At 36.0% G+C, this 23041-nt stretch overlaps 1 protein-coding gene across 1 annotated transcript in view; it reads right to left on the bottom strand.

The window, feature by feature from the left end:
* RNF17 (ring finger protein 17) overlaps window positions 1-23041 on the bottom strand; it is a 236641-nt gene that overhangs the window by 111900 nt on the left and 101700 nt on the right. Inside the window, exons 16-19 of the mRNA XM_042782988.1 lie at window positions 16836-16989; window positions 10410-10525; window positions 9095-9215; window positions 6189-6309 (exon numbers count right to left, since the gene is read on the bottom strand). Coding sequence (XP_042638922.1) covers window positions 6189-6309; window positions 9095-9215; window positions 10410-10525; window positions 16836-16989 — 512 coding nt within the window. The remainder of the gene's footprint in view (window positions 1-6188; window positions 6310-9094; window positions 9216-10409; window positions 10526-16835; window positions 16990-23041) is intronic.

Genomic DNA, 23041 nt, shown 5'->3' with positions numbered 1-23041 from the left:
TTGGGTTTTCTAGGTATAGGATCATATAATCTGCAAAGAGGGATAGTTTGACTTCTTCCTTACCAATTTGGATGCCTTTGATCTTCCTTTCTTGCCTTATTGCCCTGGCTAGGACTTCCAGTACAATGGTGAATAGAAGTGGTGATAGATGGTATCTGCTGGAGACCAAGAAAAAGACCCCCAAAAGAATATGATTGCAAGGCACATGTTCTAATTACAGTTAAGAGATAACAAGCCTCTCTTTTGGTTGAATGTTTGCTTTAAGAAATGGCAAGGTCTCTCTCACTGTTAAATGCTTAACTGGTAAAACATCAAGTATTAAAAGTACATGTTATTCCAGTTTATCTTATTGGGATGTTTCATACTTTGGGTCACAGTGTCCTTGTAAACATTTATCATTTTATACTCCTTATTCCTGAGGAGACTTCTGTGATTGTTCTAATGACCACCTTTTGTCCTTGTGCACACAGAGGAGTAAAACTTTAACTCTGTAGAGAATAAGCTGATTGTATGGATTCCAAGACTAATGATGTAATCATGTACAAACATACAAATAAAGTAGAACAAAGGCATCAGGTGCCGCTCTCGCAGAACATGCAGGGTGTGCACCTGGCCCCCATTTCTTAAATAAAAAAGAAAATCATTAATCCTTCATTTCATGACCTGTGTGGTTTTGCTGGATGTGGCAGGCATCCTTCTCTGGTTCCTGTTCTCAAGGGGAATGGTTTCAGTCTCTCTCCATTGAGAATAATGTTGGCTGTTGGTTTTGCATAGACGCCCTTTATTATGTTGAGTAATGTCCCTTTTATTCCTATTTTGCTTAGAGTTTTGATCAGGAACAGGTGTTGGATTTTATCAAATGCCTTTTCTGCATTAATTAATATGATCATGTGGTTCCTTTTATTTTTTCTGGTGGACACTGATTGTTTTTCTAATATCGAATTATCCTTGCATACCTGATATAAACCCCACCTGGTCATAATGAATGATTTTCTTGTTATGTTGTTGGAGTCTATTGGCTAGGATTTTGTTGAAGTTTTTTGCATCTATATTCATGAAGGATATTGGTCTGTAGTTTTCCTTTGAGTGATCTCTTTGCCTGCTTTTGGTATCAAGGTTACGCTTGCTTCATAAAATGAGTTAGGGAGGATTCCATCCTTTTCTGTATTTTGGAATAGTCTGAGCAGGACTGGTGTCAGTTCTTCTCTGAATATTTGGTAGAATTCTCTGGTGAAACCGTCTGGGCCAGGACTTCTTTTTGTTGGTAATGTTTTGATGACCTGTTCAATTTCTTCTTTTGTTATGGATTTGTTAAACTTTTCCACATAAGTCTGTGTTAGTTTAGGTAAGTGGTGTGTTTGTAGAAATCTGTCCATTTCTTCCAGGTTTTTAAATTTGTTGGAGTATAGTTCTTCACAGTCTCCTGATAATCATCATTTTTATTTCAGTTGGTTCTGTTATGATGTCAACTCTTCATTTCTTATTTATGTTATTTGTATTCTCTCCCTCTTTTCCTTTGTTAAATTTGCCAGTGGTTTGTCAATTTTATTAATCTTTTCAAAAAACCAACTCTGGTCTTGTTGATTTTTTCTATTGTCTTTCTATTTTGTGCTTCTTTGATTTCTGCGTGAATCTTTATTATTCCTTTCTTCTGGTGAGTGTATGCTTTTCTTGCTGTTCTTTTTCTAATTGTTGGAGATGTTGGTTTAAAGTGTTGATTTTGGCTTTTTCTTCTTTTTTGATGTATGCATTTATTGCTGAAAGCTGGCCTCTGATCACTGTTTTTGCTGTGTCCCAAAAAGTTTGGCATGTTGTGTTTTCATTCTCGTTTGATTCAAGGAATTTTTCAGTTGCACATTTTATTTCTTCTCCTACCCAGCCTTTCTTAAGGAGAGTGTTGTTCAGTTTCCATGTGTTTACTCTTTTTCCATTGATCTTCCTATACTTAATTTCTAATTTGATAGCATTGTGACCAGATTAGACGCTTTGCAGTATTTCTATTTTAAAAAATTTATTAAGGCTTGCTTTATGGCCTAACATATGATCTGTCATGGAAAATGTTCCATGTGCACTGAAAAAAATGTATATTGTGCTGTTGTTGGGTAAAATGCTCTGTAGATCTCTACTAAGATCAAGTTGGTAGACTGTATGGTTTAGCTCTTCTGCATCTTTGTTGAGTTTCTTTCCAGTTGTTCTATCTTTCATTGAAAGTGGTGTATTAAAATTTCCCACTATGACTGTGGAGTCATCTATCTGACTTTTCAACTCTTTTAAAGCCTGACTTACGTATTTGGGGGCTCTTTCCTTGGGTCCACAGATATTTATTACTATAATATCTTCTTGTTCAATTGATCCTCTAATCATTATATAATGTCCTTCCTTGTCTTGTATTGGGGTTTGTGTTGTAAAGTCCATGTGATCAGAAATTAATATTGCTACTTCTGCTCTTTTATGAATGGTGGCCATTTCTTTGATGTATCTTTTTCCAACCTTTGATTTTTAGTCTGTTTTTGTCTTTGTCTCTAAGTTGTGTCTCTTGTAGACAGCACATTGATGGGTTTTTGTTTTCTTATCCAATCTACAACTCTCTGTCCCTTGAGTGGTACATTTAATCCATTAACATTCAGTTTAATTATTGACAAGTATGAATTGGTTGCTGTCATTTTTTTATGTGATTTTTCATGGTCTCCCTAGTATCTTTGTCCTATATTATTTTCTGTGCTGAGTTCATTTATGAATTGTGTTATCATTTCCTTTGTTGCTGCTGTTTTAGTATTTGCTGAGTATTTGTGCATGTCCTCTGTTCAATTGTGATGTGAAGGTTTATCATTTTTCTTTTAGGTTACCCTGTGATTTATAATTTTCTCCCCAAGTTTAGAACAGTCCATTCTATCTTACAACACTCTTGACTTCCTCATCATTCAGAAGTTCTGTAACTACACAGTATTTTCCCTCTTTTTGGTTTGTAGTTGTTCTCATTTGCCAATTGATGTCTCTGTTTCCCTGTTTGCAATCTTGTAAGCTTATTTTATTTTTGATATGTCCATAGCTGTGGTTTCTGGGTTATGTCATCCAGTGTATTAATGGTCTGTTGTTGTTTGCTATTTTTGGTTCTCTGTTCAAAAGACTACCTTTAGTATCTCTTGTAAGGCTTGTCTTGTTTTAACAAATTCCCTTGTGGTTGTTGTTATGTGCTGTCAAGTTGGACCCAACTCATAGCAACCCCTCTTTGGGTTTCTCAGGCAGTATCACTACGGAAGTAGATTGTCCCATGTTCCTTCCGAGGAGTCACTGGTGGGTTTGAACCGCTAGCCTTCTGGTTAGCAGTCAAGTGCCTTAGGCAGTGTCTGCTTATCTGGGAATCTTCTAATTTCACTATCATATTTGAGGGACAATTTTTCCAGGTATATAATTCTTGGTTGAAAATTTTTCTCTTTCAAGTTTTTATATATACCATCCCATTGCCTTCTCGCTTGCATGGTTTCTGCTGAGAAATTAGAGCTGATTCTTACTGGTTGTCCTTTTTAAGTAACTTTTTGTTTTTGCCATGCTGCTTTCAGCATTCTTTCTTTGTCTTTGGTTTTGATGAGTTTGATGATGATATGTCTTGGTGATTTTCTTTTGGGGTCTATCCTGTTTGGGGTTCAATAGACTTCCTGAACGGATATATTCTCATCTCTCATCACATCAAGGAAGTTCTCTTCCAATGAATCTTGGACAATTTTCTCAGTGGTTTTCTTTGTCTCTTCCTGTTCTGGAATTCCAATGACACGTAAGTTATTCCTTTTGATGGTATCCCACATGTTCCTTAGGGTTTCTTCATTTTGTTTTGATCTTTTTTCTGATTGATCCCTTTCCAAAGAAGTGTTCAGGTATTTTGTTTTCAGTCTCATTAATTCTGTCTTCCATTGCATCAATTCTACTCCTTTGACCTTTCAATGTGTTATCTATTTCTGGCAATTTAGTATTTATCTTCCAGATTTCTATCTGTAGATTTAAAATCATTTCTAATTTTTCACTTTTTTTGTCATTCTGTTCTTGTATTTTCTTTCAAAATTCTTCTAGCAATTTGTGTGTGTTTTCCTTGATCTGTGTCTCAATTCTTTGAAGATACCTAAATATAATTCTTTTGAATTCCTTATCAAGGAGTTCCAATGTTCTTTCTTCCTCAGGGATGTGTTCTGGGTCTATATCCTGCTCCCTTGTTTCTACCCCTTTTCTTGCTTCTTTGTGTGTATTGTAATGGTCTGTTGTCTCCAAGACTTTGTGACATTGCTGTATTTAAATCTCTGTTAACTCTTTGTGAAGAGCAGCTAAGAGTGAGTCAGGCTGTTCGTGGTGGTTGCTTATCATAGGCCCATTGGTGGAGATGGAGGTGGTGACTCTCACTCTGTAAGTGAAGCTGCAAGAGGTGTGGGTGTTGTTATGTCATATGTGGACTGTTGCTGTCTCCCAGTTAGACAAAGATAACAATTGAACAATCATCAAGAAAGTAAAGGAAATGGACAAAATGGACACCATGTAATCACACAGGAACAGTAACCAAAAAAGAAAAAGGGAAAAAAACAAAAACAAAAGAAAACAAAAAGCACTGGAGTATCTGGGGAGAGAACAATGAGAGAAAAAAAATTGAGAAGAAGAAGAATGAAGAAAAAAAAGGGAAACACTCAAAAAGAAAAACCAAGAAACAGCGTTGCCCACAAGAAAGATGAAAAAAAAAATTGGAACCAGGAACACAGAAAAGAAAAAAATTTTTGAAAACAAGAACCTGGGAAGAGAAGAATAAAGTATCATAATAAAAAGGACAAAAGTAAGAATAAGAGTAGTAGTTTTAAAACAGACAAAAACAAACAACCTTAAAAAAAGAAACAAAGCATCTGGACAGGGTGGGACAGGGCACCCAGGCTCGATCAGATCACACAGCACACAGACTGGGATGGAGTTCCTCGCAGCCTAGATGGTGGGTGGGAGTGAGGGATGACCGCACCTCTGGTCACCAAGAAGCTGTGAGATGTAAGAGTTAACAAGGGGAATGTCGCACCTTTTCAGTAGTCTGTGCATGTCTGGATGTCGTTGCAGTTCCCAGCAAGTGGAGCCTGTTCTTAAGTCTCTGGAATCTGGGAGAATGCTGTCTCTTTAAATATCCAAAATGGTCAAGCCACCTGTAAACATTCTAAATGGCTGTGCCCTCCAGACAGGCAAAGTCCACAGCTCAGCCCGCCTTTCTCTTTGCTGCTACCCCTTTAATCCTCAGCCACCAGAGCAGGTCTCCATGCAGTCCCTGGCTAGCAGGGCTGATTTTTAGGTTAATTCTCAGGTCCTACCACCATTCGGCAATATCCAACCTGTCTATGCCATCAGGATTGCTGCCAGATCACAGCTGTGTATGTCTCCTTTTTTGGTGTTTTCATGCAAATTCTTCCGCTAGCTGGAGTTTAATCCATTTCTATATTATTCCCTTCAAAGCTCAGGGGTCCAGGATTATCTTCTGTATCTGTGTAAATTGGTTCCCCTTTTGTTTGTTGAAGAGGGTCTGTGCAGTCCTTCTGCCTATTCTGCCATCTTATTGTAAACAGCCACTCAGAAGGAAGATGGGGAAATCTACTTCCATAGTGATATTACCTCGGAAACTCAAGGAGGGGTTGCCATGAGTCAGGTCCAACTCGACGGCACATAACAACAACAACAAACACTGGAACTAGATTAATTTTTTGGTCCTGCCACCACATGGCAATATCCAAGCTGTCCATTTTGTCAGGGTTGCTGACAGACCACAGCTCCATATGTCTCCCTTTTCTGTGTTTTCTACTAGCTGGAATTTAGTCCACTTCTATATCCTTCCTTTCAAAGCTCAGGGTCCAGAATTATATTCTGTATCTGTGTTAATTGGTTCACCTTTTCTTTGTTGAAGTGGATCTGTGTAGTTTGTCTGCCTATTCTGTCATCTTACCGGAACTCCCAGGAAAGTGTCCTGAGCCAAGATGGTTTAAGAAATTTTCTTTTGCTTCTTTGGACCACTGCATGATCCCATTATGTTCAATAACAAAACTAAGCCATTTGGTAGAAGTTTTTAAAACTCAACAGTAACAAAAAGAACTCAACTGAACAAAAAACATAAAAATGTCAAATATTTACAGTAGACAGTAGTAAATGTTACATATGAACAATGAAAATACAAGTCTACTTACCGTACTTCATAAGATGCTAGACCCTCTTTGACTAGCTGGCCATTAATACTTGTAGGAGTCATTCCAGGATCACCAAGAAAATCAAAAAGTTCAACTAAGAGTACATTATCTTCCAGAATTTCTGTAAAACAATTAAGATTAGTTGGGGAAATGAAATAAGTATGTTGCAAAATACACTAAATGAGGTTTTTTCTTTTTTAAAAAATGGAAACTTAATTTCTTTCATGGTGCATACATGAGGTATCTTGCTGGATGAAGTTACATTTTCTCTCTAAGGATAAGAGTAACATTTTATAGACATAAAAGAACTGCCAGCGCTGTCTGTAGCTTATACAAATTAATAAAAAATTCTTTTTATGGTTAGTGTGGTTTACTCAGTAATGAACCAAAAGCAGTTTTAAAAGCTTTTAGATTAAATATATATATAAATTTAATATATGCTTATTGAAGAAATGTTCTGTTTTTAAGCTGTTTTAAGAGAGTCATTCAACCAAATTCCAGGAGGACAAAAGAAGTTAACTCAACCTAGATAGTATTTGAGAAGGTTTACAGCTTTTATCAGAATGGCACAAAGTAAAAAACAGCAAAAAATCAACATAAAATATTTAACTAACTTTGTCTTCAATACTTTAAGTGTTCAGGACAAATTATACTGAACTTTTTATTTCTATTAGAACATGAATTGGTTAACTGTTTATTAGATCTATGTCCTAAACTAGATTTTGGGAATTGAGGGTAGAGTTTACATCTTATGTGCCTATTTACTTATTTATTGTACAGAGTGCAGAGAATCTGCTCAGATGTGAATAAATGATAAGAGGAATTTATTCAGTAAATGCCTACACTTGATGATAGCTGCTAGTCAGAATCGTGATTCTATATAAAAGATAATCATTACAACCAGTAGCATCATATATTATCTAGTCTTAAGAATACATATAAGAACTTTCTTTTCTTTTTTTAAAATATGGCTATTTCTCAAAGGACTAGATAAATTATCAGATGAAACAAACTGTTAAGCATCATAACTCTGATCTTCCTACTTTCCATCTATTGTGTTCCCTTTAGTTTTTGCTTCATACATGCAATCTGTAAAGTTCTTTATTCCAATAGGGTCATCTTTTCTTGTGTACTGTATCTTAATCATCTTTCCTGCTCTCCTTTAATTAAAATTAAATGTTCCCTGCTTTATAAGGCAACAGTCTATATTAATGGGAAAAGCCAATTCTCATCTGTGTTAGTTTATTTTATTATAAATTTCTCAAACTCTTGATCTCATCATTGTATATGGAGGAAGATATTTTTTTGGAGGCAGGGACTTCTGACATCCCTTAAATCAAATGATCTAGGTTAATAACTATGACTAATATCTGGATGTTATTGTAGCAACAAATAATTAAATAATAAAGAAAAAGGAGGAATCAAAAGAAGACCAGAGTTGTATCTTGATGAGTTGTCCATATGAGGATATTCAACAGGGGTGCTAAGAATAACCTCTACCACAACAAAATAAAGTGCCAAAAGGAAAGCTGGGAAGCAGAATTATCTAGATTAAAGTCTACCCCTAGTCACTGTTCAGAAGCTGCTCAAGGACTAACTCACTGCCATTGAGTTGAACCCAACTCATAGAGATCCCTCCTTGGGTTTCCAAGGTGGTATTTCTACGGAAGTAGATCGTCCAGTCTTCCTTCTGAGGAAACTCTTAATTTATTGTTCATTTCAGAGAAGCCAGATACAAAAATTCTACTAGACTAGGAATATAAGTTCTTTAATCATATTCTTTTTCAACAGAATTTTTTCTTCAATTTCTTATATCAACAGAGTGAATAAATGGTCAACCCCACATTATGTGATCTCCCAGTTAATCTCTAAGCTTCAGTTCCCTCACTATAAATCAGGCTAATAACTTTATGATGGCTGAGTTCACTTAACAGTAGTGTGATAAAAGTGAAACACAGATATAGCAAAAATTGCCCTGGAGAGCCCCATAAATCAATTCAAAATAAACATGGCTTTGTGTATTTGACACTGGTACTCATTAAGCCCAGCACAGGCAATGTTTGCTTTAGAACAGAATTACTTGATTAAACATCAGATAAAAACAACAGATTTACAATCTACCTATCTAATATTCTTAAAGCAAGATGTGTTTAAAGGTCAGAATTCTTCAGACTGAGCAAACTATACAGTACATATTCCACATATAATTATCACCAGTGGAGTCTAGAGCAAGACCTCACAAATACGATCCTGAAGTGAAATGTAGAGACACTCATTTTAAAAGAGATAAAAACTACATATAGTCTGACATTAATTCAAATCAGGCTTTGCCATTGAACTTTTGATTTCCAGAACTTATTCAAGTGCAAAATTGTAGACCAGTAGTCAACCTGTATTTCAGGACCAAACTGTTAAAAAAAAAAAACATGCATACTTTTCTTTTTTCCCCAAAAAATATGCTAAGAGGGTATAGTTGAATTCACTTAAGTCAAATGAAACAACAAATTAAAGGCATTTATTTACCAGTCACATCTCTATCTCCCCTAAATTTCCTGCAATTAAACTTTAGACATCCAAAGCCCCAAGGTGAGGGACAGAGCTCCATGAAATTGGAAACAGAAAAGAAGTGAAGCCAATTCCTGGTTTTTGAACTTTGAGGAACCCATGTCCAGGATGACTGGATCTTTAATGGTAATTTTTGCCTCATGTGCTGACTTTGGATGCTAGAGTCTGCAGAAGCCATGATTTTGCTGGATGTAATTGTCAGTAAATGCTCTCTTTCACTATTGCTATTGATGGCACATTAAATTTATTCTAACATATGATGAATGTTGTATAATAATGTTACTCTTATATTTAAAAGTATGTGTGATCATATAACAACAAATAAAATGTAAATAGCTTACTAATGACTGAACATGTCATAAATTTATCTTGAGCCTTTTCTTCAAATTTCTCTTTAGCTTCCTTGGACCACTGCATTGTCTTTTTACATGGTTCAATATAGGCCAGCTTACATTTAATTGCCTGTCTCAAACAAGAGTCTACCATTAATAAAATAAACTTAATTTTCAGCTATTTTAGGATATAAAATTTTATATAAATCTGTATAAAATGAAAATTTATGCCTAAATACATATTTATAAAATAGCCAAATGAATGTGCAAAAAGCACCCATTACGATCTTTAGAAATGCAAATTATTAGAAACAGCAGAGTATTTGGCTGAATAAATAGTATTTCATATGAAGGACTAATAAGCATCCCTTAAAATAATTACAAATATCTATGATACATTGTTAAATGAGAAAAATATATTATAGGAATACTCAGTCTCTGAATTGATAATTGTTAAGAATATAGAAGATGCAGAAATATACTCTTAGAACTACATATACAAAAAATATTGAACAACAATTCTCAATGATTCCTCTCCTTTTACTCATCTATATTTTCATTTTTCTATAATATTTTATGCATTTTTCAAACATAAAAAAGTTTAACAACAATTCAAATAATATAGAAGCATATAAATCAGAAAATAAGTCCCCTTATCTTTCTCTTGGAATCTTGTTCCCCCAAGATAAGGTTAAACTTTTACACATTCTTTTAGACCTTTCTTTCTTTTGTACACATGTATTACATATACTTAAACATAAATGAGATCATAGTAAAAGTATCTCATGATGAACTTTTTCACTCAATATATCGTAACAACATGAAATTCTTAACATAGCTATCTCAAAATGATTATCACAAGTTGCATATCAGTATGTACTTATAAAAACACACATATGTGTATTTTAAAATGCTTATAATTGATGCTTACTTGCCAAGATATATAATAAATAAATAAATAAACTCACTGCCTTCAAGTAAATTCTGACTCATAGTGACCCCTATTGGGTTTCCAAGGCTGTAAATCTTTACAGAAGCAGACTGCTTCATCTTTCTTCTGTGGAGCAGCTGGTGGGTTTGAACCACTGATCTTCTGGTTAATAGCCAAATGCCTTAACCACTACATCACCAGAGCTCCTTAAGATATATAATATTACAATATTATTCTTAAAATAGTAACTATGGCATGTCCATGAATCAGAAACTATATACTGACAAAAATGGTGGTTAATAGAACATTTCTATGGTGAAATGACTTCAAAAAAAAAATACTTCCATATTTGTGCTAATATTCTATCTCTAAAATTCATAGTAAGTGGGTTACCTTCTCTGGGAGATTCAGAAACTCATCCTTTATTTTACGCATCTCTTTAAGTGTTATTTTTGCAGTATTACCAAAGTCTACATATTTAACTTCAACTTCCCGATGCCCAGGCAATCCTTCAAAAATTATGAAGTTAGAAACCATAAAGAAATAGACAGTTATCTAGCAATATTTAAATTGATGTATAGTCAAATAGACTAAATACTTCAATGTTATATATACAACTTCAATACTTTTAAAAATATATAAAGTATTTCTAATATGTGAACCTCAAAAAATCACCCATGATGCATGGCTGTTCAGACTTGGTAGAATGAAAATTAATAATTAGTTTTAAACTATCTAAAAGTCAGCCAAAATCAGGATGAAAAAAAATAGCTATCAAATGGCAAGTGGTATGGCTTAAAAATTAAGAATTAGCCTATGAGTCAGAATAACTAGGTTAGAACACAAGTTTAGTCACTTATACGCTATGTGACCTCACTCACTTACTGTCTGTCATCAAATATATTCCAACTCATAGTGACTCCATTGGGCTTTCAAGGCTATAATCTTTACAGAAGCAGATTGCCACATCCTTCTTCTGAAGAGCAGCTAGTGGGTTCAAACCACCATTTTGGTTAACACCCAAATGCCTTAATCACTACACCACCAGAGGTCCTTATGTAACACTAAGCAAGCTAAGTAATAACTCTTAAGATTCAGTACCCTGAGCAAGTTACTGTCTGTAAGCCTCATTACTTCATTTGTGAAAATGGCTTTAACAGTAAAATCTAAACTCGTAGACTTGTTTAAGGATTCACTTGTTTAAAACACTTTGCAAAGCATGTGGTACAAAGGAAGCACTTAAATGTTTACTCTTTGTCATATTCAATAATCAATTTGAAGACTTGTTCATATAATACTGAACTGTGAAGTTTTAAAACATGCTATTTTTGTAAATAATGTAAAAAAACAAGCAGACAGACCTGTACATCAATCTAGTCTCTGTAATTTAAAGGATACTAAAGGTACCTATGGAATGTTCAGACACATGGAAATTTGAAGAAAGACCTTTCACACACTGACCACTTCAACAATAGTTGAAACATATAATTGACATTAGTCTTTCTCAGCACACCCATAAGCAATATTACTGGACTTTGCCATCATTTTCACATTTAAATATTAACATAACAGGCATTATTTCAATGGGGGACGGGGCTACAAAAATTCTCATTGCTCCTTAACAAATGTGAAAGCAGGTAAAACAGCACTAGTACTCAAGATGAAACTTCAAACAACTTAGGCCCTCTTGAGTATCTGTAATAACAAAGAAGCCTTCTCTTACAATGGGTGTAAGGCTAGATATAGAGGAATTGTTCCCCAATTCCCCTGGAATCCCTATGCTATAAGGATATTCTCAGCTTTACCAATGCCACTACAATCTTCCCTTGTTCAAATCTCTGAATGAGATGGTGTTTTAAACAAATAAGCAAAGAAGCAAACAAACAAGTAAATGCATGTAGGGTAGAATTTAAAGTACATTATTTACTCAAACTGTCAATCAAGTAGGAGGATAGGGTCAAGAGACATGAAAGGTCTCAAAATTCACCAACCCTTGAAAAAGAAAAACAAAGTAGGAAAGCTCTTATTTTCAGATTTCTAAACATATTATAATAAAACCGCAGACATACTAGTGGTACTAGTATAAAGACAGACATTAGAGCAATGGAACAGAATTGAGAGTCTCGAAACAAACTTACGCATCTATGGCCAATTGATTTTTAAGAGGTGCCAATTCAATTCAATGGGTGAAAGACTAATCTCTTTAACAAACACTCCTGGAACAACTGGATTCCCCCACGTAAATGAATGAACTTGGAATCCTATCTCACCCCTTATATGAAATTAAATCAAAATGGATCAATGATCTAAATATAAGCACTAAAACTATAAAACTCCTATAAGAAGACACAGGAGTAAAGCTTAAAGACTTTGTTTTTGGCAAAGGATCATAAATCTGACACCAAATGCATGAGCAACAAAGAAAATGATTTCATCAAAATTAAAAACTTACAAATCAAAGGACTTTATCAACAAAGTGAAGAAATAACCAAAAGAATGGAAAAAATACTTTAGAACCATATACAAGAATTTAATATCCAGAATACAAAGACACTCTACAATTCTACAACAAAAGGACCAACAACCCAATTAAAAAATGGGCAAAATATCTGAACAGACATTTCTCCAAAGATGATCAATAAACTCATGAAAAGAAGCTTAATATCATTACCCATTTTTTTTCGATGGGGACCATTGAGTTGACTGCTGACTCATGTGACAGAGCAGAAATACCCATAGGGTTTTCTAGGCTATAATATTTATGGGAGCAAATCGTAAAGTCTTTATCTTGTGGAGCAACTGGGTAGGTTTAAACTGCCAATCTTTTGGTTAGCAGCTGAGCACTTAACTGTTCTACCACCAGGGTTCCTTCATTACCAATTTGGGAAATGCAATCAAACCATAATGAGCTATCATTTCACACACATTAGTAAAACCTACAGATTGGGAAAAAATATTTGGCAATGACATATCTGACAAGGGACTTATCTCTAGAATTTACAGACAACTCCAACACCTCATAACAAAAAGACAATTAAAAATTAAAAAATGGGCAGAAGACATGAATACACACTTTACCAAGGAGGATATTCAGGCAGCCAACAAACATATGAAAAATGCTCATGATCAATAGCCATTACAGAGATGCAAATCAAAACAACATGAGATACCATCTTGGTCCAGCACTAGTAGCAAAGTTCAACAAGATAGAAAATAACAAATGCTGGTGAGAATGTGGAGAGATTGGGACTCTCATACACTGCTGGTGGAATTGTAAAATGGTATAACCACTGTGGAAAGCAGCATGGCGATTCCTTCAAAAGTTGGAATTAGAAATACCATTTGACCCAGCTGGTATCAAATACCATTGATACCAGCTCTAGGTATATATCCTAGAGAAGTGAGAGCCATGACAAGAACAGACTTATTCACACTCATGTTCATTGCAGCACTATTTACAATAGCCAAAAGATGGAAACAACCTAGGTGTCCATCAACCGAGGAATGGATAACCAAACTATGGTACATACACACAATGGAATAGTATGCAATGCTAAAGAATAATGTAGAATCTGCTAAACACCGCATAACATGGATGAACTTGGAGGATATTATGGTGAGTGAAATAAGTCAATCACAAAAGGACAAATATTGTATTAGTCCATTATTGTAAAAGTTAAAAGGTTTATCTATAGAAGGAAATTTTCTTTGTTGGTTACCAGGGGTGGGAAGGGAGGGGAGGGAACACTGTTAGATAGGTAGAGATATGTATTGATTTGGGTGAAGAGAAGGGCAGGTACCAAATGTGAGTGATCAATATGGTGGCATCGAGGAAGAGAAAGACAGAGAGGTACATGGGAGGAACAGACAATAAAAATGAACCCTTTCGCACATACAGTAGTGCATTGTCAGTGAAGGCAAACATGCATATATGGGTGGATAGATGGGTGGACAGGCTGAACTATTAGGTATGTCTATGAAGGAGGGAGTGTACCCACGACCATGTATAGGGTTGGCAGACAGGGTCCAATAACTATGTGTATGATCTGAATTCCCAGGTGTATAATGTAGCTGACAAGGGGCAAGGCAGTAGTCACTGCTTGGTCACAGTCAGCTACCCAGAGGGACTGAGCAGTTAAACCTGTGGGCTCGGGCCATAGTCGCAGAGGACATCAAGCTCAATTGGCATAGCATACTACACAAAACATTGTTCTACCTCCTATTGTGGCAAGTAGTGACTGGGATCTTAAAAGCTTGCAAGCTGCCATCTAGATGCAATGATGGGTCTCTCCTCATCCAGATCAAAGAAGAATGAAGAAAGCCAAAAATTCATGGAAACAATTAGTCTTAGTGACTGGTACACCATCCGATCTGCAGCCTATACAGCTATGAGACCAGAAGCCCTAGATGGTGCCCGGCTACCACCGTCATCCTCTTGGAAGGGCATCTATGTAGGAGATCCTGGATAGAGAAGGAGAACATGTGGAACAAAACTCAAAATCATTTGGAGAAAAAAAAAAAATAAGTAAGGGGGGGGGACCAGGTTTGCTGGTCCAACATAGCCTGGTGGAACCACTGAGACTATGGTCCCTAGCTGCCTTTCAGATCTGGAATTGAACCCATACCTGTGGCTTGCAGCCAAACAAAAGACAGACATATGAGGTGAACATTTATCTAAGGTAGATACACTCCTTGGAGAAAAAAATCATGGGAGAAAAAAGGGCTGCTTATGCAGCTCAGGGGGCAGGAGTGAATGGAGGTATGGACACAGGGAAGAGGTAACTATCAGAAGGAAGTGGGAGGGGAGCTGTTGCATTGTGGTAAATTGTGGTCAATGTCATGAGACAAAGTATATGTCAACTGCTATATGAAAAATGAATTTGCTCTGTAAATTTTCATCCAAATCACAATTAAAAAACAAATCAATATCAAGGGCCTCTGGAAGCAATCAGCCCTAGGACATGACAGACCTTAAGACAAGAAGAACTAGATGGTGCCTGGCTACCAATGCCAAACACTCAGTAAAGGGTCAAAACTGGAGACCCTGGATAGAGTGGGAGGAAAACGTGGAACAAAATCGAAAAACAATAATGTCCAGAATAACTGGTGGATAGAGTCTGGTGGGACCCCAATACTATGGTCATGGGGTATACTTTGGGCCTGGAATAAAACTCACTCCCAAGGGCTGGCTCTCAGCCCAATAATAAATAAAACTTACACTCAGACCACTCAACACAGGGTGATGCACCCACAACTTCTATGGAAATGCACCCCTTGAAGCAATCAACCATGGGGCACTAGAGAGGCAACATTCACATGGACGAAATACAGGATACACAGGAGTGCATAACTATGAGGGGTATGTGGAGAAGGAGGGGATTACTGGGAAAGGGAGGGGAGGAGAGTGGGTTAGGGTTGGGGATGATAAGTGGGGGGTGAAACCAAATGTATATGAACTGTTGAATGTAAAACAAATTCTGCTCTGTAAATTTGCACCTAAAGCACAATAAAATAAATGAAACAATTATGATCCCCCCCATAAAAAAAAAAGTTTTGGGGCCAATAATTGTCATTTGAAAAGTAGCTGCAAAGTCCTTTGCTATACAGATATTTACCAAAACTGTAAAGGCTATCTTTACAATATCCACATTTGAACAATCTTCCATTAAGAGAATTAAAATCAGTTCTGACAAATGCAGGGTAGAACATTTAGGGAGGTCATCTAAATAGTTTTGACTCAAGATACAGAACTGGCTATCTATTAAGAATAACTGATCAATAGATTACTTTAATAATAATAAGAAGAAATTTAATCAAGGTCTGTTGTTGTTGTTATTTGCCATCGAGTCGACCCCGACTCATAGCGACCCCTCCTTGGCTTTTCGAGGCAGTATCACTAAGGAAGTAGGACTGCCCAACCTTCCTTCCGAGGAGTGGCTGGTGGGTTTGAACTGCCAGCCTTCTGGTTAGCAGTCAAGTGCCTTAGGCACTATGCTACCAGAGCTCCTAATCAAGGTTTAAGTAAGCAAAAACAAAATTTAACTTCATCCTAATAGAAACTATGAATTTGCAAACTAGGAAGCTTTTAAAAGGAATACAACATGATGAGCAAGTTGCCTAAGGTACATCTTAATTTCTGAAATTTCAAAGACTTAGTATGTAGCAGAGTATGGTAATCATGCTTTACCTGTACCAAATTATTCTCTCTTAACCAATGCTAGAGGAAAAATCATAAACTCTTCTATTTTTGTTTTTAGAACTACCATTTTCATAAATCATCTGTCTCCAATTTTACTTCCACCCCTGCCCAGGATGCCATTATTATTATTATTTGGATGTCATTATTTAAAAAATTGAATTAAATTACTTAAGAGGGATGTAGGTAGGAAATGTAGAGAAAGATACTGAGAAAGTAATTTGTAGTAAGCAATTCTCAAGAAAACTGAATACATTAACTCAAAAGGAATGCTGAGAGGAGACAAAAGATTCTATCTTCATTTTGTACCTTGACAAACAAAACAGCACAGAATGAACACGACTAGACCACATGAAAAAATAAGTTGGTTTTTTTTTTTCTACAAATTAACTCTTGCTGCTTTGTACTATATACTAGTTTTACAACTAGGTTCTCAATGGCTTACTACTAATAAGAACTTAGTAATGTCAAACAAATTCTAAGGAGTGAGATTTTTACCTCTCAAGATCATCTCTAACTTTCTAAAGATAGATGACAGCAAATTCTAATATCAGATAATATCACTTCCAAGATTTAAATAAGAGCATTCCATCTCCCTGTATAAATAGTATGCATTTTCTTACCAATGACTTCTGCTCGGTACCAAACTCCATCTTCAAATTTAGCTACACAGGCTTGACCCTGAACTGGACAGAGGATTTCCAGATTTTCCTCATCTTCACTTTTATAGAATTCCTCCATTGTCTTTAATAGAAACAAAAAATCCAGGTTCTCTACCTAAAAAATAAAGGAATAGAGGACAGTAGTTGTTTGAAAACTTAAAATTTAAAGATGCATGTATAACAGGTATGCACAAAATTGTGAAACATTATAGGTGGAAATACAGATACACTTAATGTGTTGTTTATTTTAAAATATTTTATTACAAAAGGAGTATACAAAATGAGCATATATAGGCATTATGAAAAAAAAAGTCATTCCTACTATATAGTGTGTATCCTTCTAAATCTTTTTCTATATACATACATATTATGAAATTTTGGTTTTACCAAAATAAGACCGTGCAATACATACTATTTAATAACCTGTATTCTTGTATCAATTCTCACTTTTTCTCTTTCAGTAAGTGTTCTTAGTAGTACTTCTTTATCATATTTAAAAAAACCAAACCCAAACTCACTGCCACTGAGTTGACTGTGACTCACAGCGACTCCTCCTTGGGTTTCCGAGGCAGTAGCTCTATGGAAGTAGATGTCCAAGGAGTGACTGGTGGGTTTGAATCACCAGCCTTCTGGTTAGCAGTCAAATGTCTAGGCACTATACCACCAGAGCTCCCTTATCATATTTAGAGTTCTCTAAATGAGTCAAATCAGTAACCATTCCACGATTATATACTGTATTGGTTATTCCTGCCACAAATCTTTTAAAACCTAGCATAGTCCTGTTGTTGAAGAAACTATTTTTCTGCAGAATGCCCTACTTTCTGGATCTGTGCTATATCCTCATGCTGACATACTGCTTGTTCTTCTATTGAATAGGGTTGATCATCTCCATTTCTCAAAAGCTAAAATTATATCTAAAGATGTGATGGATTCAAGTTAAGCATTTTTGGCTAGAATATATCAAATTATTCTGTATCCTTCAGGTTTTAACACATCAGAATACACAATTCTTGTTGGCTTAATATTAATATATTAAGATTCACCTCTGATACCTTTACTGTACACACTGACCACCCAAGTAATTAATGTGCTATTTTGGCATTATATGAATATCCAGTTTCCCATCAAACATCCAACTAATGGGTTTAAAATTCTTCCTTAAACCAGAAATTTTAGTGGGGTTTAGGAGCCTTTGTGAAATGACTGCATTTTCGTATAAACCAGAATTTTCCCTTATTAAGTGGAGGTATCTGGTTACCTTAAAATATAGTTCTTAAGAAAGGCAGGATAAACTAGATGGTGCCTGGTTACCACTGCTGACTACTCTGAATGGGATCACAATAGAACATCCCAGGTAAAGTGAAAGAAAAATGTAGAACAAAATCCAAAATAATAAAAACCAGGCTTTTTGGTCTAATAGAGACTGGTGGAACCTCCAAGACTATGGCTCACAGACACCCTTCAGGCCTGGAACTGAATTCACCCCAGAGCACAACTTCCACCCAAATAACACACAGGCCTATACAAAGTGAACTGTAACACCAGGGAGATAGGCACTCCACTCCGTAGAACAACTGACCTGAAGAGATCAAAAGGGCAGCATTTTCCCAGGGATAAAACTCAAAAGGCAGGTAAGGATAAGAAAGAAGGATGAAGGAAATGGTAAACACAAGGAGGAGGTAGAAAGAATGCTGTTACATCGTGGGGACTACAATCAATGTCACAAAATAAAATGTGTACGAATTGTTGAAGGGAAAATCAATTTGCTCTGTATCCTTTATCCAAATCACAATACAAAATTAAAAAAAGAAGCAGGATCCATACTTAATTATTTCTCCAAATACAAAATCTTACAATTTAAAAATAATAGTCTTCTCATCATATGTCAAATAACGTTTTTCTCTTTTGTGAATATAATGGAAATAAGCTTTTTTCTGAATCCCTCTTGTATTATTTTATTCAAATTACTTTAAATCATTCTTTACTTCTAACTTTCTAAACTTTTATTTCTCAGTAGATTTTACTCGATTCTTCCAATAACAGGTTAGTCAAAGTGAACATTAAAGAATTCAACAAAAGAAATAAATGCAAGTCCTGACTTTAAGTTGCCTAAGTTAAAGTTGCTATTTCCCTAATTCATTTTAGAAAGGCTGTTTTGGAAAGGCAGTGTTGTGATTAAGACTACAGATTCTTAAGCTACACTATCCAGTTCAATTATGGGCCTACCATTTCATAACTATGTGACTTTATGCATGAAAAATGGAAATAATGATATCTTTCTCAAAGGATCACTGTGAAGTTGATACATGTTAATGAACATTAAAGCCTTCAGGCATTAATAATGAGTTAATTTAGAGAGGATCCTAGATAGTGGGCTAGGCAGATACACTATCCAGACCCTCGACAACTAAGACTTAAGAAACCAAGTGATACAGATACAGATGACAATCCTGGAACCCAGAGCTTCCAAGGAAAGGTTAAAGAAGTGGATCAAATACTCATGAAAGGAAGAGACTTAATGAAAGCAGAGAAAGAGGAGGCAATTGTAGTGGTATACAGCCAACCAGCAGAGCACAGCCATTCTGAATTATTGTAAGCAGCACTTCAGAGCAGGGACCAGATAACTGGCTCCCCTCTTTCAGGACTATACTAGCATCCACATTGGTGACTGGCGATCAGAGAGGTGTGATCTCCTTTCTTACCCTGTATAACCTTCCAGTGACTAGAGGCATGGCCTTCTCCATCCACACTCACCCAGCAGCCAGCCATACCCTCCCTCCTCCCCACTACCAGTGCTGTGTCACCTTTTTTCCATTTCTTCATCTTCTCAGTCCTTCCCTCCTTTTTTTTTTTTTTTTTCTGCTTTCTTTGCCCCCCTTTTTTGGGAGGGTAGGATCCTGTGGAGTTGATGCACCACTACCCTCTGCCTCCATGATTAGCAGCAGTGCTTGCCCATGCCCCTCCTTGAGTAATGTTCCCACAGAGGCACAATGCATTCCCATCACAGCCATAGTTTGTGGTTAGCACTTTTCCCAGTAATGTGCTGTTTTTTTCCCTTCTCCTTAGTTCTTCCATCTTCCCCATCCATGTGTTTTTCTTTTTACTTTTTTTTTCCCCTCTTTTCTGTCCCTCCTTGTTTTCTTGGTCTGTGGAGTAGTGCCTACCCTCCCTCAACTGCCTCCATGGTCAGCAGCATCTATTTTTACCCCTCCATGGATGGTAGTGCATGCTCCCATGGTGTGAGCTCCACATTCCTACCATAGCCATGTTTGCTGGCTAATGCTTGCACCAGTATTATGTCACTTTTTTTCCTTTCTTCTTAGTTCTTCACTCTTACCATCTGTTTTCTTTTTCCTTTTTTGTTTTTCCCGCTCCTCCACATTTTTTTTTAAATATCACAGAGCAGGTGTCTCAGTCCCCACAACCTCTGCATTTAGTAGCACCCTGACCCTCTGCGTTTGGTGGTGCTCACTCCCATGAAGCAACTGCCACATTATCATCAAAGTAGTGTTTGGTGGATAGCACTTGCACTAACACTGTTTGGCTTCTGTTTTCTTCCTTTTTCTCATTTTTCTTTCTTATTATGATGTCCCTCTTCCTCTCCCCCTTGTTTTTCTTTTTCTTTCTCTTCTCCCTTATTTTTATATTATTACCCAGTAATTGGGAGCCAGTGACCCTACCCAGCCATAAATACCGTATCTGCTGTCCCACCAACTGGGTAAGTGCCACCACTGGATTGATGACAGACAGCAGCCTGCCCTCAGCTACTCTGCATGGCCAGTGATCAGACACTCACACCATACTCCCACCTGCTGCCAAATCTACCTGAAGACAGATGGTGAGCACTCCGGGGCTGCCAAATAGTGACCAAGAGAACATGCCTATCTCATTGCCTGGATATATTAAGACAAAACAAAACAAAATCAGGATGAAGCAAACCAACAACCAACAAATTAATACAATAAAACCACAATGTCTCAGAGACAAGAGACAACAGACAATGTCAAATCACACCCACACACAAGTAAGATACAATGTCTCAAGTGACCAAAATACAGGGTCATAAATCTTCTGGAGAAGAAATGCTACTGGAACTACCTGAAAAGGAATTCAAAGATTTATACTTAGTCTGTAAGAAGGTGATCAAGGAAACCACAGACAAAGAAAAAAACACTAGAAGAATTCAAGAAAACAATACAATAGTGAAACAAATCAATGGAAAATTAGAAATAATACAACAGTAGAGATCCAAAAGATTAGTACTAAAATTTCAGAAATAAATAACTCATCCACTGAATAAATAATTATCAAAAAACTGAAGATAAATATGTTAATATTAATTAGTTAGAGGAACAATCAGAAAAACAAATTTAAAAAAAATGAAGAAAGACTTAACAATTTTATGGGTCACTATCAAAAGGATTAACTTATTTGCAATTAGAATTCCAGAATAGGAAGAGACAAAAAAAAAAAAAGCACAGAAAATTTTCTAAGATTTGTTTGAAGAAAATTTTCCCAGTATCATGAAAAATGAGAAAATATGCATTCAAGAAGCTCAATGAACCCCAAATACAACAGATCCCACAAGAAATCACACAGACATATCATAAGCAAACATTCTAAAATAAAAGACAAAGAAAGAAACCTATAACAGCTCAGGAAAAACCAAAAGTTACCTACAAAGGAAAACCAATAAAACTGAGCTCTGATTTCTCAACAGTACCGTGCAGCCAAGAAGCCAATGGAATAACGTATATAAAACCCTGAAAGAAAAAAAAATGCCAATCAAGAATTATATACTCCACAAAGTTGCCACTCAAATATGATGGAAAAATTAAGACAATTCCAGATAAAAAGACAAGATAAACTTTGCTAGAGATGTTAAAGGTAATCCTTCAGATAAAGAGCCATCAATGGCAGGTAACAACCAGACATTAAGACACATGAAAATATTACCTGAAAATCAATGCAGATATAAACTCACTGCCATTGAGTTGATTCCAATTCATAGTGATCCCTCCTTGGGTTCCTGAGGCAGTATCTCTAGGGAAGTAGATTGCTTAATCTTCCTTCTGAGGAGCGGCGGGTGGGTTTGAACTGCCAGCCTTCTGGGTAGCAGTCAAATACCTTAGGCACTACACCATCAGAGCTCCTAATGCAGATATATATGTATCAAAAAAATCAAATAAACCTACAATACTGAAAACACAGAACAAGCTACGTCAATTTGTAAACAATGACAACTACAAAGTAAAAACGGAGTAAATGATGTAGTTGCAGAACTCCCAAATGGAAAGAAAGCCCAGATGATGTCAAGATAGAACAGGCTTTTTAAAATTTGGTAAGATAATAATAAATTACAGGGTAACCACAAAGAAAATTAATACAACTTCTCACCAAAATAAAAAAGAAGGAAATCATAAAGTTTCAGTAAACACTAAAACAACAATAAGGAAGGAAATTTAAAAAATCTATAAACAAAAAGAACTTGGCACAGAAAAACATGGGAAAAAGATATCATTGACACTATAAAAAACAAATAAAAAATACATAAAGCAAAATGACAGCAGTAAATTCACACCTACCAATACTGAATGGATTAAATACACCAGTCAACACACAGAGTAGCAGAATGGATATGAATACGTAATTATCAATATGATGTCTACAAGAGACATACCTTAGACACAAAGAAAAAAATAAGCTAAAAATCAAAGGACGGAAGAAGATATACCAAGGAAACGACAACTAAAAATTATCAGAAGTAGTGATACTAATTTCTGATAAAATAATCTTTAAAGCAAAAACTAGAAAAAGAAATAAGCAAGGATAAGATATAAGGATAAAGAGTCAATCCAAAAAGATGGGTATCTTTGTATCCAATGAAAGAGCTACAAAATACATAAATCAAACATTAACACAATTGAAAAGAAAAACAGGTAACTTCATAATAATAGCAAGAGACTTAAAACACCACTCCTTGAACAATTTCTCTTAGAAAGATCAGCACTAGGCCAGTCCCCATGAGGCGGAGGTCAAAGATGTCCCAAATGTCCAAACTACCATGCCACTCCATCATTTCAGACATTAACTCCTCCTCCTCCTCCCAATAATTTCCCCAGTCTTAGGGTTCTGTATTTCGCTGTAACGCATCACAGAACTCACAG

The sequence above is a fragment of the Orycteropus afer genome, unplaced genomic scaffold (genome assembly GCF_000298275.1).
Source record: "Orycteropus afer afer isolate SDZICR_OR568_19922 unplaced genomic scaffold, OryAfe1.0 scaffold00561, whole genome shotgun sequence".
NCBI lineage: Eukaryota > Metazoa > Chordata > Mammalia > Tubulidentata > Orycteropodidae > Orycteropus > Orycteropus afer.
Note: the sequence above shows the minus strand (reverse complement) of the source record. Positions and strands in the feature narration are given on the sequence as shown.